The 18,742-nt window shown below is 33.1% G+C and overlaps 1 protein-coding gene across 1 annotated transcript; it reads left to right on the forward strand.

The window, feature by feature from the left end:
- The first annotated feature begins 4,250 nt into the window (after positions 1 to 4,250).
- On the forward strand, positions 4,251 to 10,441 carry LOC125835565 (uncharacterized). Its single transcript, XM_049514677.1, has 3 exons — positions 4,251 to 5,250; positions 9,399 to 9,775; positions 9,893 to 10,441. Exons 1-3 carry the CDS (start codon positions 4,251 to 4,253, stop codon positions 10,439 to 10,441), a joined length of 1,926 nt encoding a protein of 641 aa, XP_049370634.1.
- Positions 10,442 to 18,742: the final 8,301 nt, after the last annotated feature.

An 18,742-nucleotide genomic window follows, 5' to 3' on the forward strand; every position in this document is an offset into this window, starting at 1 on the left:
TTTGAGTCTTAAATTAGCCTTTGTTTTGTTAGTATTATCATTGATCCGATACATTAGTGCTACAATAACCTTTGTTTTATGCAATGTATAATGTTAATATTTAAGGTATTGATACATAACTCTAATGTTGTTGAATCTTCGATTAGTGTTTATCATGTTCAATATAAATGTACTTGATACATAAACTTTATGTTATGCATCACACACACAAAAAAGAAGCTATTTTGGAACAATTACATGTATAATGTATTTTTTTTAAATTTTAAATTATAGTATTTCTCAAACAAAATAAGATACATAAATAATATTGTATCATGCACTAATTTTTTAGTTATGATACGTAAATTCGAATTTATACTAAATGTATCTGATACATAACAATTACCAAACAATAATGTATCGATCTCAAATCTAAAATCTTATGAGCAACACTTTCTTATTTAATGTATCTAGTAGAAATACAACAATTATCAATTTAAATTGAAAGGATCTTCATGATGTATCTTCTCAAAATTTTCGATAATTTTAAAATCAAAACTGAAAGGATTTTCAATGAACTAGGAGAATAATTTTAAAACTCAAAATTTTCAGCAATTTTGAATCAAAACTGAAAGGATCTTCAATGAACCGGGAGAAAAATTTTGAATCTCAAAATTTTCGACAATCTTGAATCAAAATCGAAAGGATATTCGATGAACTTGAAGATTCACAAAAGAAATCGTTTGTCCAACAACTATTTCATCACTTTTGTATCCTTCATAACTCATCTCGCTTATCCAAAATTTCGACAAAAGTTTTTATGAAATACAGAGAACAATGAACAAGAAGAAGAAATTTAATTTTTGAATTTTTTGGTTTGTTACACAATATGATTGAATTCTAGACAATAATTTGGAATGCAATAGCACAATTTATGGGATCTTAATTTGATTTTCAATTCCCCCCCCCCCCCCCCCCCCCCCTTAATTAGTGCAACAGATGGATACTATGAGATCTTAATTTGATTTTTCAGCCTTTTTTTCCTTAATAAGTGCAACAAATTGATACATAATGTTTCAACAATAATGCATCCGGATCCTTAATTATGTATCCGAAATGCCTTAAAAACATGGAATTTGTGTAATTAGAAAAAAAACAAGGATAGAAGGTAATTTAGGTTTTACACTATGGGATTTATGTAAGTTATACATAATTATAACTCCAACTATAATTTTATATATCCAATTCTTCATTAAAATCATGCTTATTTGTTAAAGAGATTGATAGTGTAATATGAGAAGAATATATTAGAGAATAGTTAGTTACTATCGTTGTTATAATTTAATTTTTGCATTTGATAAACCTTTGTAACTAATTGTAATTTGACAAATTGTAATAGCTGATAACTTTACTACACTACTAGAAAACCTGTAGCAACAATTATTTAGCAACAACTAAATATGCGTTGCAATAGATAGTAATTCGCAACGGTTATAACCTTTGCAATAGACAAATGGACCTAATGAAACACTTTAAGAAGTAAATCGTTGCATTAGTGCGACAACCGTTGCCATAGTATCTTTTATTGCAACGGTTCCTACAAACTGTCGCCTTAGGTACTCTATGGCAACGGTTCCGCCAAACTCTTTCCCTCAATTATTTCCCTCCACTTATTTTACTACACCTGCCAAAAGAGTTTTTTTTTATTAATTGTAAAAATAAAATAAAAGGTAAAATATCACTAGGTTAATTTGTTTCTTCAGACTTTTCATCCTCGTAGGTATCGACTTTCTCCTTTCTCTCTGAAGAACAAAACTAGCGTTTTCCTTTAATCCTTCTTCTTTGATTTTCCTCGTAGGAATTTGCAACTTTTGGGTCTTCTTCTTCGTGGGTTTTACGTTTCTGCAGCTACAGGTAAGTCGTATTCCATCTTCTTAAAAGTTAGAAATTTATTAGTAGGGTTCTTGAAAAAGATTTGAAAATAGACAAATTGATTTTTGTGAAGTAGATGTTCTTTGCTAGAGTTTATGTTTATAATGTAATCTTATTGTGCATTAGAGTGTGTATCTCAATTTTGGTGAAGATTGAGAAATCTCTACAAAAATGTTTAGATGGAAATTCTCAGTTTAGGAAGAGTTAATGTTATGAAAGATGAGTTTCGATTCTTCATTCTACATGATAATTCTTATCTATCGAAAAATCTCAAGTTTTTGAATAGAACAAACGATTTCTAAGAATAAAATGAACTGAAGTATTTTTCAACTCTAAAAGTCATTGAAGTCGAGCATTAAGGGATTTTGTTTCTCTCTTTCGAGTACAATTTTCAAGCTCTAAGTTTATACTTTCTTCCTTCTTGTCTAAAATTTTTGGTGGACAAACTACAAGTTGGTCATCAAGCTCAGCTCATTGCTTAAAAAGAGGTAACGTTCCCGTTTCTCTTATTTTTTTCTTTCTTTTTTTACTTTGATGTATATCTGTGTGAATGTTAGACATTTTACATTTACTAATCTCTGTTCGTTATTGCTTATTCATTTTTTAGTTAAATCATTCCATATGAATGTGTTTTATAAATTTAAGGTATGTATTGTAAGTTTAGAATGTTGGAAAAAATTTCACTTTTATGCTTTATTGTAAAAATATTTCATGATCAATTTTCTCTGTTATGAGTTAAGAGCTTCAGAAACTAGATCATTCATGTTACTTTCTGCCTCAGTGAACTCCATCTCATCCATTCATTCCCTAGTGTATTAATGCAAGAAAGCTTTTCTTCTGAACATAGCTGTGTAGTGGTGGTGTGTATTCTTCTTGAAATGAAAACAGAAGTCTGAGGTCGTAGCTTTTTTAATGATTGCCATTAGGGTTATCAGGTGCTTTTAACTAGCATTACTGGTTCAGGAATACATTGAGTAGACCTAGCGTCTAGTTGATCATATAATAAGGTTTTGATTATGAAATCAACCTCTTTATTCTTTGAGCACCGAATAAAACTTTAGGTATTGAGTAGTTCTTTGTTTTCTCCTTTAATATTCTTTTTGTGATAAATATTGTATTTTTTGTTTTAAGATCATTTTTGCTTTTGGAATACATTGAGTAGATCCTTGGTGTAGTTGAGCAAAAAATAAGGCTTTGAGTGTTAACTCAACCTCTTTAAGGCTGCTCCTAGATTTAGATATACATGTCTACATTTAACCATACATCCAACTTCTCTAAGGCTGGTCCTTGTCTTTTCTTATAAATTTGAAGTTTTATGATTGAGCTGCTTAGTTTCTTGAGTGAGGTTAGTGACTTTGGTTTTGTTGTCCTTTTATGCTTTTCTTTTACCTTTAAATTTATTTAGAAGTCTTTAATTAGAGGCACAACACCCTCAACTTGTTAGCTCAAATTTGCCTAGTTAGCTTAGTTATGCTTATCTTTAATTTAAAAGGTTATAACTAGTAAAGTTTTCATGTAGTGAGTCATTCACTGCTTAAAAAGAGGTAATATTCCCTTGTCTCTTAATTTTGTAGTCAGTTTCTTTTTAGTCTATTCTCATTTCCATTGATGTGTGTGTGAATCTTGGTTTTTACTCTTCTTTTTGTGTTGTTTATAATCATTTCCAGGTGGTTCTTTCCCCATATATGTGCTCTCTAAATGTTGTACATGTATAGTAAGTTTAGAGTGTTGGATAAGATTTCCCTTTTATGTGACTTTCCTATTACTATTTTTTTCTGATTCATGTTCTATTTTGTGACCATTGTTGATTCTAGAACTGATTGAGTAGATATTGGGTCTGGTTGAGCTAGGCATAAGGTTTTGAACATTAACTCAGCCTCTCAAGGGGGAGTCTTGCAATCGTGTGCTGCTTAGTTTCTTGAGTGAGGTTGTTGTCTTTGACAAATAATATGAAATTTTGTATTTTTTATATGAAATCCATTACATCTTTTAAATGTTTAGATTTGTCAAAATCGTTTGACGTTACTGTCGTGTCTTATTATCTTAAGATTGAGTTTTTAGATTTTAAATCTTTTACATCATTTCTCTTTTAACTAATTGAAATTCTAGGTAAAATAGGTATTGTTAAGTAGATAGCTGATTATGTATAACAACTAGTTCAAGGAAAAAAGACATTTCATTTATGTTGTTCAATAAAATAAGATAGAGCCACTGATCAAAATTTGTTGAATGTAAGTTTTTAAGGGAACCAAATCTATTGGTGTGCTATTCAGAATCTTCTCTTTTATTTCTTATCTTGGTAATTTAATTTTGGTGTCATATAGGATATTCAATATTAAATGGATAGTGGAGATAAAAGTTGGATGGGTCTCCGGAGATTCACCAATGAGTATATCAATGGTGTGAATAACTTTCTTGATACAACTTTTGAACGAGCTTCCAAGGGAGATGAAATATTGTGTCCTTGCAAAAAGTGTGCTAATTGTAAGTGGCATCATCGAAATGTGGTAGAAGATCACTTGGTTGTTTATGGGTTTGTGCAAGGGTACACCAAATGGATTTTTCACGGGGAAAGTTTTTCCTCGAGAAATAATCCAGATCATAATAATAAGGAAGGTTCCAACATGCGTGACAATATTGATGGCCTACTTCATGATACTTTTAGAGATGTTGCAGGTGACTTGAGGCTTGAGAGAGTGAGAGAGGGGCCATTCGAAGATGTAAAGAAATTTTTTAAATTGCTGGAGGAAGGTAAACAAAAGTTAGATCATGGGTGGTGTGAGAATTTCTCTAAACTGAATTTCACCATTCGATTATTCTTGTTCAAATGCATTCATGGTTTGAGTAATGTGGCCTTTGGAGACTTGTTAGACCTGTTAAGAGAGGCATTTCCATTCGCTCATATACCTGAGTCGTTCCACAAATCAAAAAATGTGATTAAAGATTTGGGTTTTGATTATGAAAAAATACATGCATGTCCTAATGATTGCATGTTATTTTGGAAGGAAAATGAGAAGGAAAATAATTGCTCTGTTTGTGGCTCGTCTAGATGGAAGACTGTTAATGATCCCTTGACTAATGAAAGCTCCAAAATTCTTGGAAAGGTTTTAATGTACCTTCCCTTAAAACCTAGGCTTCAGAGAATATTCATGTGTCCTGAAACAACTGCAAATATGAAATGGCAAGATACTGAACGACCCAAAGATGGCAATATAAGGCATTCGGCTGACGGGGAAGCTTGGAAGAATTTTGATTCCTTGCATGAAGATTTTGCTAGAGATCCTCGTAATGTTAGATTGGGTCTTTCAAGTGATGGTTTCAACCCGTTTCAAACCATGAGTATTTCCCATAGCACATGGTGTAACGACCCTAAAAACAAACTAGAGTAACTAGAGCCTAACGTGGGTTCGTTTGTGATCGTATTGAGTGTTGATGGTATTTCGTGTTGTCAAGATGCATGGTTAATGTATTTTTTTTAAAAGGTATTAAAACTTTTAAAATGGTATTTTAGAATTCATTCTTTATATTTCTCAAAAACAAAACCCTTCTCTCCTAAAAGTTCACTCTAGAACTCCATTAAAGGTCAAGGTCCAAAATCAAGCTAGGGTTGAAGGTTTCAAGTGTTTTCTTCTCAAAATTCGTGGGATTCAATATTGTTGGCAAAGTTCTTTGCCAAGATTGTACTCAAGGATGGAATGAATGGGTTGATGGTGCCAAAGCCATCAAAGGTATGCAATTTATTGTGACAGATTCAGAATTTAGACGTTACGAGTTTTGAATTAATTCATAGAATAGGTCCATAAATCATAAATGTATATTTAACTCTATTTATGTGATTTTCTTAACACTATCTATATGGAGCGGATGAAAAATATGAAATTAAACACTATCTATGTGGAGGACTGAAAATATCAAATTATGCTATGGGGATTAATTAAAGTGCACGTTATTAGAGTTGTGTGAATTGTATTATGACTCATTGGTTAACTTATTTTTACTTATTATATTAATCTTTGAAAAATTAATATAAATAGTTGTTCCCTCAAAAATTGTCGGCAAATGTATAATATACGTATATATTATGTATATCAAGACCCCTAAATACTTGAGCAACAATATACAATAACTTATTTATAAATTTGACCCATTTTGACCCGTCTTGTCACACTTAACATATAAGATCACATTCATTTTGTAACTTGCATCGAATCTTATGCAGGTAGCATAGTATCTCTGATGTGTCTGGATGAGAGAAGAAGAGTGATGTATTACGAAAGTGACCTAACAGATGAAGCTGGAATTTTTGACTTAATTGTTAACCAAACTTGTCATGGCAAAACAATTAAGCCACAAAATTGCTTTGTGAGATTGGTTTCTTTCCTTTCAAGGAGCTCAATCCAAATGATTTCAAAGTTCTTTCAAAAACACAAAAACCCAAATTTCGATTCTAAGTATGGGTTCTTGCATTAAATAATTTTTAATGATGATTTATTTTATTATTGATGTTTGTTGATGGTTTTTAAGAAAGAAAATTCCATGAACCAATGTCTTTCCAAGTTTCCTAAATTTCACCATAAAGTGGGTATATTGATTTTGATTCGATGATATAGAATTATGTTTAGATTGTTGTTGGCTGTTGATTTATGCCATTAACTATATCTAATTGTGTGGAATTGTTATTGAATTGAGTAATTGGGTTCATAGCCTTGAATGGGCATTTTATGAATTAATCTTCATGATGATTATTGAATTATGTTTAGATTGAATTGTTTTATTGGTTTCTAGTGTTATCTACACCTATCTTATGGTGAATTGTAGTAGAATTTAGTAAAGGTGATTATGGCTTTGGAGAATGGTAAGTTGACTTAACTTCATTGTTAATGTAAAGTTGATTTATGATTGTGATAGATTGATGTGTGATCCACTTATGGTGGAGGTGTTTACTTATTGAATGTATTATGATCATGGCCTTAAAGGCATTATATGAATAATTAGTATTACCATGATATTGTGTTGTGAATGTGATGTGAAGGAGTTGAATGAGAATCTAATAAAGTAAAGGTAATTATGTTGTAAATGCAAGGGTGTTGTGATTGAAAGCATGTTCTCTCTTAACACTTATGAATGCAGATGATGGAATGTGAAGTGCCTTATATTGTTGAATGTCATCTCTTGACTTGGTAGCCTTAGATGCTCTTCTTGATAAATAAAACTTTATGTTGAATATAAATCGATTGGCAATGGCATTCCTTTCACATGTAAGTGATGAAACCTATTTCTGAGTTGGGTTGTGTTTAGTAATTTATGCATATGTCGTTCTCTATAACTTCTTTTACAATGAATAAATATGATTTGGAAAGCTAACTCGTATACCGACAACTCTTATGCATGTGTAAAACTCTAATTTAGCTGTTATGGATACGAAATATGGGATGCAACATAGGGCAAGTTCTGCCTAGATTTCAGAAATTGAAATCCTGTATGATCAGATGTTAGTGTTTTGAATATATCTTTTTGTACAAAATGTATTTTGTGGTGATTCTTGTTTGTTTGCAACCTTAAGAGATGTAGTTACATCTTTCATGAAGTTTATAAAGTCTAGTTTTGCTATTTTCCTTTCAAATCTAACTTGCGACTTGAGGTACCAGGCTGGACAGATTCACTGTTTTGGGATCAAAGTTGTATTTGTACATGCTAGGCTTACTTGTGATGATGAACCTGTTTTACATCAACATTACTGAGCCAATAGAAGTTAAAGAAGTTATGTAATTGTATTTTTAAGGTTGTATATACTCGTGAACAAGTTGAGGACCTTGAAACGTTGGTTGGTCTACAGTTTGAATTCACAAAGTTGTGTGGACTGTTTATTTGTTAAAGTACTGAGGTTTATGTATAAACTTGTACTTGCACTCTTTTAAGTGCTGGAATATTTGAAAGATGATCTTGGTACCTTGGTTACCTCTTGTCACTTTGCATTGTCGTGACGGTAGACGTTAAGACGTTAAAGACACTTGTGTAACTCGCCCACTTGTACGGATTGTTTGATCTCTTGGCACTCTTGTTGGGACCTTGTCCTTCTTGTGGTTGTGACTTTGTCACTATTGGCATGGCTCTTGATTCGAATCATTTGCTATCTTGACTCTGGATTTTTAGTCCGTTTTAAGAATGGAAGTTGTCCATTTTAAGTTCAAACTAGGAAGCCATTTTTAATATGGTTCTTGGTTCTCTTGATTATTGGGCTTTGACCCTTCTTGATACAGGGCGTTGACCCTTTTTGATACTTGCTTGTGCTTGGTGCGAAGACATGATGTACATATTGGGCGAGCCTTGTTATTGAATCTCTTGGAAATTTTTGCTATGAGAGTTCTTGACACTTGGATCTTTAAATGCAAAACTTGATACCCTTAGTGTGAACTTTAGTTATTTGATAGGTTCTACAACGTGTATGTAGTAGTATGGGATGCTATCTACAAATGGCACGAGTAGGCTTTGAAGGTGCTAACGTGAGTTCCTTAAGTCAATTTGACTAAAGTGTGAAGGTCCCTAAAAGCATGAATGTGTCCTAAATGACTTTAAAGAAAAATGTTGACTTATTGTCTAAATGATTTGTTGAATGAATAGCTTATGGTAATGAAGTGAGTTACTTAGTATGTTACCTTGAAGCATGATGGTTTTTGTCTATTGTAGCCTTGAGGAACACTTAGGTGTGTCTGAAGAGGTTGTATGGGTGGCCACTTCATGTCTCACTCAAGTGTGTCTTAGGGTAACTTTAGATAAGGGTCCTTGGATGATGAAATGAGTTACTTGGAGAAAGTGTTGAGTATGTCTATAATGTGGTTAATGTCTTATATGTTGGTTATGTTCTATAATATTCCTAATATGTCAATGTTCATGAAGTTTTACTAAAATGACATAAGACATGACTTTCAACCAAATGTCCTTGTTAGCATGTTTTTGCATGGTTTCCATACTTATTACTTAATTGTGCTAACCCCTTTATTTCCCATTTGACTAAAATGTAGGGACTTTTGGAGATGTTGATATTCCATGGTTGATGGATATGTTTCTAAGGTGTTTGAAGATGAGGACTTGGTGAGTCCTTATAGATTCGAGGACAATAACTAACATGTTCCTTTATGTCTTGTAGTTTTGTTATAGTTTTGAGTGGGCTTAGTCCCAATGTTGTATTCAAGTATTAGATGGTTTTGAGACATCATGTATAAAGTCTGAAAAGTCTTCCACTTGTTATTTGATGAAAGTTTTTTCGTATGTGAAGAAAGTTTTTTATTCCTTGTGGGGTTTAGTGTCTATGCGATGAATGAATGCTAAGAGGCTTGTATTAGACCTCCAAGAGGTCGAGTACGCCGGTTACGACTAGGGGGTGCTCTCGGGTCGTGACACATGGCCTGTTATGTTAATGAATTATAATTTTTCACCGTGGATTTGCATGAAATCGGAGTATATGATATTATGTATGATCATTCCAGGTCTATCGTCTCCAGGAAAGGATATTGATGTCTACCATCAACCACTAATTGCAGAATTGAAAGAATTGTGGGAAACTGGGATAGAAACATATGATGCTGATTCTAACCAAACTTTTCAATTGCGTGCAGGCTTATTGTGGACAATTAGTGATTTTCCAACCTATGCAATGCTTTCTGGTTGGAGCACAAAAGGAAGAAAGGCATGCCCAACTTGTAATCATGGGACATGCTCTCAATATCTCAAGCATAGTCGTAAGATGTGTTATATGGGTCATCGGGCATTCTTACCTCATGATCATCCATTTCGAAGAGATAAGAAATCATTTGATGGTAAAGAAGATCACAGATCTGCACCTACTCCCTTATCAGGGACAGAAGTATTAGAAGAGTTGCGTGAATTCAATAATGTTTTCGGAAAAGGACAAAAATGGAAGCGTCGTGATAGTGAGGGTCCATGGAAAAAAAGCTCCATCTTTTTTGAATTGCCATACTAGGAACATAACAAACTGAGGCACAATCTTGATGTGATGCACATTGAAAAAAATATTTGTGACAGTTTGCTCGGGACTTTGTTGGATGTAACTGGAAAGTCAAAAGACCATGTAAATTCTCGATATGACTTGCATGAAATGGGGATACGAAAGGAGCTTCAACCAGTACAAGATGATAATGGAAAAGTTCATTTGGCTAAAACCTGTTTCTCCATGAAACCAGCAAAAAAGAAGTTATTTTGCACTGTTATTAAAAATGCCAAATTACCAAAAGGTTGTGTTTCAAATAAATCAAGATGTGTGGAAGTGGATGAGATGAAAATATCAGGTTACAAGAGCCATGATGCTTATTTCATAATGCATTACTTGTTCCAAATTGTTGTTAGAAAAGTGTTGCCCAAAAAAGTTTCTATGGCTTTGATTCGGTTGGGGAACTTCTTTAAAGTCATAAGTAGCAAGGTGATAAGGCGAGCAGATCTTGATACAATGCAGTCTGAGATCAATGAGATTATATGTGACCTTGAAAAGATTTTCCCTCCATCTTTTTTTTGATATAATGGTACATTTGCCCATCCATTTAGTAAATGAAATTAAGCTTGGGGGTCCGACACATCTTCGTTGGATGTATTCCACTGAAAGAAACCTATGTTTCTTCAAGGGGCTTCTTCGTAATCGATTTCATCTAGAAGCATCAATACTAGAGGGATTCGTGGCGCTAGAGCGCGTTAATTTATGTTCTAGATACCTACATGCTTGGGTGAAAACAAAATTTAGTCGATACCAATTAGAGGATGAGCAGGGAACTGAAACAGAGGGAGATAATTTGTCACCTATATTCCCTAAATTTGGCCATCCGATTGGAAGGGAGAAAAAAAACAAAGGCAATAATTTTCACATGGATCTCCAGTTATGTGTTGATATACATTGATATGTATTGTTTAATGCTGGAGATGAAATAATGGAGACCTTTATCATGTAATATCTGTCACTTTTATTATAAACTTCAATATTTTTTATATGATAAGAACTTTGAAACATGCTAATTTGAAACATGATTGCTTGCAGGGAACATAAGACTGTAATTGACAATCATAGTAGATCAAATGCATAGATTAGAGCACAAAATCATAGTCAGGAATTTGGCAACTGGTTTAAGGAGAAAGTTTAATCTGTTGAAGTGCCTGAACATTTACGACAACTCGCTAACGGGCCTAATACTGCAGCAAAAAGATTTACAACATATTTCATCAATGGATATCGATTTCATACAATGAAACGAGATAGTCAAGGTAAGACCCAGAACTGTGGAGTGACTTTATCAGCAACGACTGATAGTTTTGCTAGTGCTAGAGACCAAAACCCCATTGATGGAGAAGTTGTCTATTATGGAGTTATTCAAGATATCATAGAGATTGATTATTGGGGTTGCTTTAGTGTTGTGTTGTTTAAATGTGATTAGTTTCGTAATGAAGTAGATGAATATAGATGAACTCGAGTATACTTCAACAAGTTATGCAGTACTGAAGATCCATTTGTACTGGCATCTCAAGTGCATCAAGTTTTCTATGTAGAGGATCTAATTGAGAAAGATGTTTATTATGCAAGGACCAAAGTTCATGTTGATTTATTTGATTTAGTAGAAGAGAATTGACCTAATATTGGAGACACATTTTTTGGGGAGCCAAACAATGACATTGGACCATCAAATGGAATAAATGATGTTGTTGTTGATCTCAGATGGTCAAGAGAAGATGTACCTAGTGATGTCCTTGATATGCCAACTCATGATCAACATTCATAATATATGGAAGAAGATATGGACACATCAGAAGAAGATGAGGACTTTGATGATGTCGATTGGGATTGGATGGTGATTGATGATTGACGAAGGGATTTTTCTTATATATCTCTATTGCATTTTCTTATATGTACTATTGGTTTGAAAGTCAATTGAAAGAATGTTGATTTTGCCTATTTTATTATTATTGTGTACTTCTGTCTTTTTGGGTTATCTAAATATTAGAGATTGCTTTAGTGCTTCATTTGCTGAAACGAGCTGAGTGATTTTGCTTTAGAAAGCCTATGTGAATCAGGTAGCAAGAAATGGTGATTTTGATTTCTGCTTCACACTTTCTCCTTTTTACTAGTTCGTATTATTGTGACTGTAATCTTCTTTTCACTGATTCTGCTTTATCTTCTTGATTCTGTTGGGATGTCTAACTCCTTATCTTTATATCTCTATTTTTACAGCAGGCAATACTTGGTAGTCATGAAATAGCGAGAGTCTTCAAGAATAAGGAATAAAGAAACACGAGCAACTGTTCCAACCGGAACACTCACATCTTTGGCGAATCAAAAGAAGTTGTTGCTAGCTAGAAGAAGAAAGGATCTACTGATCAAAAAGCGTCAGCGTCTAACAGATGTAATAGAAGAACAAGATGCGCTAGAATCACACAATCCAGAGGCAGGAGTTCGTATACAAGCTGACTTAACTAACAATGTAGTGCAACCAGTAGAAGAACAACTCCAATTGAATTCTACTGCTCTTGAAGTAAATGAACAATGTGAAGAACAAGGCAAGAACATCCATATTTTATTTATAATATTACTTTTCTTTTTTAATTATAAAATCAAACTACAATACTACTTTGGAAGGGTTATCTTTATTTGTGTATTATTGTAGACTCTTCCACTAAAAAAAGACAAAGAGGTCAAACAAAGATGTTATCTGTACATGGAAGGCATGATCGTAAACTGATTGTACTGAATAAAGCTGGTCGGCCAGTTGGTCCTAGTAATGATGTCGTGATAGAGTTGAGCAGCTTCCTCGGTACACTTGCTAGGAATGCGACCCTTTGTCCTCTTGATATAGAAAATTGGAAGTTGCTTGACACAAAACAGGATTTGTGCTTGACACAAAACAGGATTTGTGGGATTATACCAAGGTTTGAAGTTTTCAATTCTCTGTTAAGTTAAATATATTTAACATTTATTGCACTAACTCAATGTCCAATTTTTCAGGAGAGATATGATATTCTAGAAATCGGAAATAGATGAACTTTAAAAACAATTCAAGAAGCTTGGAGAAGGCGTAAGTTTGATTTGAAAACACACCACTTTGATGCCTACGCTAATGATCAAATTCGGATGGAAAAAAAGCCTGATGATGTTCCAACATCTCAATTTAAGGAACTTCTTAAATATTGGAACTCAGAAAAATTTCAGGTAAGTCTTACTAGTTGGTAATATGAAATAAGAGTTATTTGACTCATCGATCTTAGGAAAAGATAAAAAATCTCCTTCATTTTAGTGTTTCGTGGGTCCAACTTCTTTACAATTTTATTTTAGATTAATTAAAGAAAGTTATTGATTTTACTTCTATATTGTGATTGATTCTAGTTTATCACTCCCATAATTAACTGTGGCAGTGATAGTACTTGCTTAAATATGGTAACTGAACCTTTATCCCACTATTAAATTGATACTTCTGAGTATATAATATTTTCTTAAATGATTGTTTTCTTTCCATCCAATTATTTGGTTTAATTATATGACAGCTTTGGTAGTGGTTCAATTATGGTAAGTTGGGATTTATATTATCATTTTCCCTTCTGTCCTTGTTGGATTCGAGAACAACCTGTAATACATGTTTCTTGGTCGAATTTTATTCCTTATGGATTGAGTTACTTCTCTTTTAGTAAGAGAATATTGTGATTAGCTGATTTGGTGGTTATTTTTGCTCTTCATTTCCAAAATATTTTAAGCTATATAAAGAGCTCTTTTCTTCTGTAACTGATCACTGGCAGTGTCTCTTCTTTCTGGGAGACCACTGAGCTCTCATCTTTTTTACGGATCACTAGTCATTGGAAAAAAGTTTTCCTCTTCTATAAAAATCACTTGATCATTGTGGAAGTTCTCTTCTATTTGTAGAAAATGTCAAAAGCCAATAGTGAGAATCAAAAAAAGTTGAAGAATACACATACTGTTGGCAAGAAAAGCTTTTGTTTAGTTCGCAATGATTTGATATGAGCTCCTGCGTAGCATTGAATAAAAACATGTAGCATTTTAAAGAAGATGTTTGATATCCACTTTTAATGTGTACAGGAAAAGAGGGGGAAACTAATGATACTCCATCACTTAAGGAATTTTTTGTGGTTACAAGAAAAAGAAAGCCTAATCGATCATACAAGGATACAAATGAAGATATAGCTAGTAAAATTGTGAGATTTCTATCGAATTTTTATTTTGTTTGATTTGAATTTGTCTTTTCATATTTACTCTTTATATGTGTACTTGAATTCTCTTTTTTTTTTTAATAATAAAACTGCATTATAGGCTGAGATGGAGAATATTGAAATGCAACAAAATGAAGATGGTAATGAGACAATTGATGCATTTGCTTCTGTCATGGGATCAGAACATCCAAGAAGTTTAAGATTATATGGAAGAGGGGTTACAAAAACTACTTTGAAAGGGAAAGTGGGAAATTTTGAAGCCTCATCAAATGCAACAAATGACCTCGTGAAAAAGATGGAAGACAGAATACTGAGAATGGAGGAAAAAATTGAGGAACAGAGGGAAATTTGACCAACAAAAGACCACGATGAGACAAGAAATTGTAGAAGATGTCATAACAAAACTTCAACGTTCAGGCCTACCAATTGATGTTAATGTTTTGGCAACATTACTTGATGTTTCGTCAACACGAGAAACAAATATTCGGCCAATCCATCGTTCATCTACCAGTAGCAACAATCAAGGTCAGAATCCTCCTCCTTCTTCTTCATTTTCTTCTACTACTGCTTTTGCAGTTTCTTGTTTGGTTCATCTTCATTTATGGCCTATTATGTTAATCTGCTTCTACTTCTTTTTCTTGTGCTACTACACTTGCAATCTTCTTGTATTTTTGCTGGTGCAACTGCGATCATCTTTTTATTTTATCTAAGTTGATATTATCGAGATTTGTGTTCCTGTTGTTTGCATAGTTTAGGAGTGTTGAACTAAACTTAAAACATCAATTGACTAAGAAGGTTTTAAAAGGTGTGCTCAAGATCTGGGTTGATTTTAGGTGTTGTTGGTTTCTAGTAAAAATATACTAACCCTATTTGTTGGTTTTTCCTTTTTGGTTCATCGTTTGTTTCTTATGTATAGTGACCGACTTTGTTCTTGTTGTATTGCCTCTTCATGTAACCCTATTTGTTGCTCTGTCTCTTGTGTTTAACTATTCTATTTTGATCAACAAATATCATGTTTATGACTGTGTAATCTTTCTAGTTCTGATTCTGAGGATTGTAATTTGTGATTTATCGAAATTTAATGTCTTCCGTCCTTTGGTGGGGAGAGCTTGAAAACTGTGGTAATGGATTGAGTTGTCTTGTTCAAGTGCAATGCTTGTAATGTAGTCAGCTAACTGATTTGTTTCTGACTTAGTTGTAACCTCTCAGCTTCTTCACCTGGTGCTAATTCTTCTAAGTGTTTACTGGCTGCTAAACTGTCCTTATCTGTGTACACTGTTATAGCTATATATTTCAAGTTGTTTCCTGATAGGTTTGGCTCCTCCTTATGAACAGTTAGAGCTTCTCTATGTTAGTATTATCACTTAGAGTCTTGGTTTCCTGTGAGTTATTTTCATCATGGCTCCTTTTATCTTTAATCTACTTGTTGTTCTTGAACAATTTGTCCTCCTTTGGTAAGTCCACATTATTGTAATTCTCGGCTCCTTTCCAAACTACAATATCAGTAACTTTGCATGTTTCTTTTTTTAAAAAAGTGATGTGGTAGTATAGGTTATGTCCAGAAAGAGTAAAAATTAGGAGTTGTGTGTCTTCTTTTCCCTTTTCATTTTTGAATTTCCTCTTTCCTAATTGTTGACCCTTTTGAAATTGTAGGTGAACAAAATGAGCAAAGCGGGGATGAGAGCGGTGAAGACGTTACTTAAAGAGAATTGGTTTATCTATATATCTACAAACATTCTAGCACTATTTTTACTTTTTGGCCTAATTTTTATGAACTTAAATGAATGCCAACTCTTGAACATTATAGGACTATTTTTATGTTTGGGCTTAATTTTTGTGAACATCATGTATGTTAACTCTTGAATTGTAAATCAAGATCATGTGTTTTTATCTTTGATATATGGATGCTACTAGTTGAAGTACATATTGATTTAATATTTTCTATCATTGTATTATAGTTTATTTCAAAAATAAAGAATATACACAGTGCCTACAATAGCCTGCAATAACCATTAAAAAAGACTATTGCAATAGCTTAATAACATTGTTGCAATAGTTTAGCAGAACCGTTGTAATAGCTTAGATCGAGCTGTATAATAAAGTTGTTGCGATATATCGTTTGCAATGGTTCTCAGCCGTTGCAGCAACCATTGAATAGTGTCGGCCTAGACTAAAGAATAACTGTTGCTATAGATAGTGTATTGCAACGGTTTACAACTGTTGCCAGAAAACCGTTACTATAGACATATCGCAACAGGCTTATATGCAACACACCATCTTCCGTTGCCATAATGCAATTGCAACACTCTTTGAGTCTATGGCAATGAATTTTCTTGTGTTGCAACATACCTATTTTCTAGTAGTGTATAAGTAGTTTTTATTAGGCTTAAGTCATCGTCAGATACTTAAAGTTGTCCGCATAATTTACCTAGACACCTGAATTGAGGCTTGTACCTATTGAACACCTCTACCCCTTCAGATTTGAGCCATTTGAACATTTTTTAGACAATCAACTAAAAGTATAAAATGACTGAAATACACTTGCGGTGATGTGACAATTTAACAAATTAAATAATGACATGTGTTATTTAGATAAAAAAAAATTATTTTGAAAACTAATGTGAAGGAAAATAAAATTACTTACTATTAAAAAAAGTTTAAAATAATCTCTAATTCCGACCGACCGACCCACCAAAACCCTTCCCCTGCTATCCCACTACCACATCCCTGTACATGGACATTCATTTAGATTATTATTTTACTGATTCAATGGTAAAAAGAAGAGTGAATTAGAGAAATTCACTTTAAAAAAAGCATCAAGGATAGACAAGAGAGCTCGGAAGATGAAGAAAGGTTAGAGTTAAAATAGGATTTATAATGATTCTGTGGAACTTCATCATTTTCGTCGTCGTCGGACTTGTTGTACTGATTTTTTGTTCTTGTTCTTCTTTCTCCTGCGAGGAGTAGCCTTGTGTGAGTGAAAAATTCATCGTCATCAGTCGGGAAGATCGGAATAAGCCCTTCGAGTTCCTTTTACCCCGCCATAAGTCTCACAAAATAAGAGTTAGGTTACAAATTTGTAAGTTTGTTTGCTTCCATAAATCAACAATATGACAAAGATCCAAAAAAAACCAGGGAAAAGAAAGAAATTCTTAATCATTCTAGATTTGAAGAAAAAACGAACAAGTAGCAACTTTAATGGCAAAGGTGGTGGTGATTCCTCAAAAGAAGAGGAAGAAATGGGTGTGATAATGAAAAATATGAAAAAATAAAATGATATGATGGATGGATAAAAAGTGGAAGAAGAAGAGTGTAAATGGTGTATGATTCTGGCAGTGACGGTAGCTGCTACTTGGTGGTAAGGTGGAAGAATAATGGCAGCAAACACAAGGAAGAAGACATAGATTTTTTAATTTTAAAAAAAGTCTAATTTAGACGCTTTCACGCGCTCGTTGTATGTGAATCACACTCAAAATGCCATGTAGGCAGAAAATGTTCCAATGGTTCAAATTCGAGAGGGTAGAGGTGTTCAATAGGTACAAGCCTCAATTTAGGTGTATGTGTGAATTATGCGGACAACTTTAAGTGTCTGTCGATGACTTAAGCCTTTTTATTAAAATATCTTATTATGATTTTTAGATAATGAATTATCTAGTTCATTATAAAAATGATAGTTTTGTGTCCAATTTATCTGTATTTTAAATAGGTTTTAGAACTAATGAGTATAAATTATTTTTCATGTTTGTTTTTTGTTTTAAAAAAGAGTGAAGTACATTTCCCAAAAATGTGGTCAATGTTGCAATTTCAATTCAAATTCCATCCAAAATTGATTTCCCGAAAATATCTAAAAATTTATGATCAATCGCTAGCGAAGTAGCAACACATTACGCTCTTCATTGATTTAAATTTGGGTTTGGGTTACAATTTTTTACGTAAGGACCATTGAACGTTTCTACTAAAGATAAGAAGTAATTGGGAATACTACATAACTAAGTAAACATAGCTACCATATATACATAACCTAGTCATACTTTCAAAGAATTATCTAACATGGTTATATTTAGGCAAATTTCTCATCTCTCTTCCTTTCTGGCTCGTCATTCTCCTCCCCCCTACTCTATCTCCTCTAACGTTTCTTCTCATTCTCCTCTCTCTTTCTCTTTTTCTCTCTTTTTCTCTTCTATCACGTTCCCTTCTCAATCCCCCCCCCCCCCCCCCCCCCTTTCCTTCTCCTCTTACGTTTTCTTCTTACCCTCTTTCTCTTCTTCTTTACAATTCACTTAGTAAATTTTTCTTCTTCTTTCTATTCATTTTTATATTAATAGAAAACTCCATTAAAATTTTAGTTGAATTATATTTACCTATACATGTAGTTCTTGATTTTCAATATTTTCTAGGTGGCTGTTGATTGTTGATTCATCTTTTATTAGATTAATGTGGATATATCAAAAAAAATTATTATGGGTTCTTGATTTGTTGTTCAATATTTACATTACTATATTGAAAACATATATCAGACTTCGCATTTGAATCTTCTCTTCTTCTTAGATTGATATAACCAATTGTAACCATGTATAAAAAAAAAGAATATTGTATCGGTGTATCAAAAAAATTGATA

The sequence above is a fragment of the Solanum verrucosum genome, unplaced genomic scaffold (assembly GCF_900185275.1).
Source record: "Solanum verrucosum unplaced genomic scaffold, falcon-dt-bn FXZP01000040.1, whole genome shotgun sequence".
NCBI classification, from domain to species: Eukaryota; Viridiplantae; Streptophyta; class Magnoliopsida; order Solanales; family Solanaceae; genus Solanum; species Solanum verrucosum.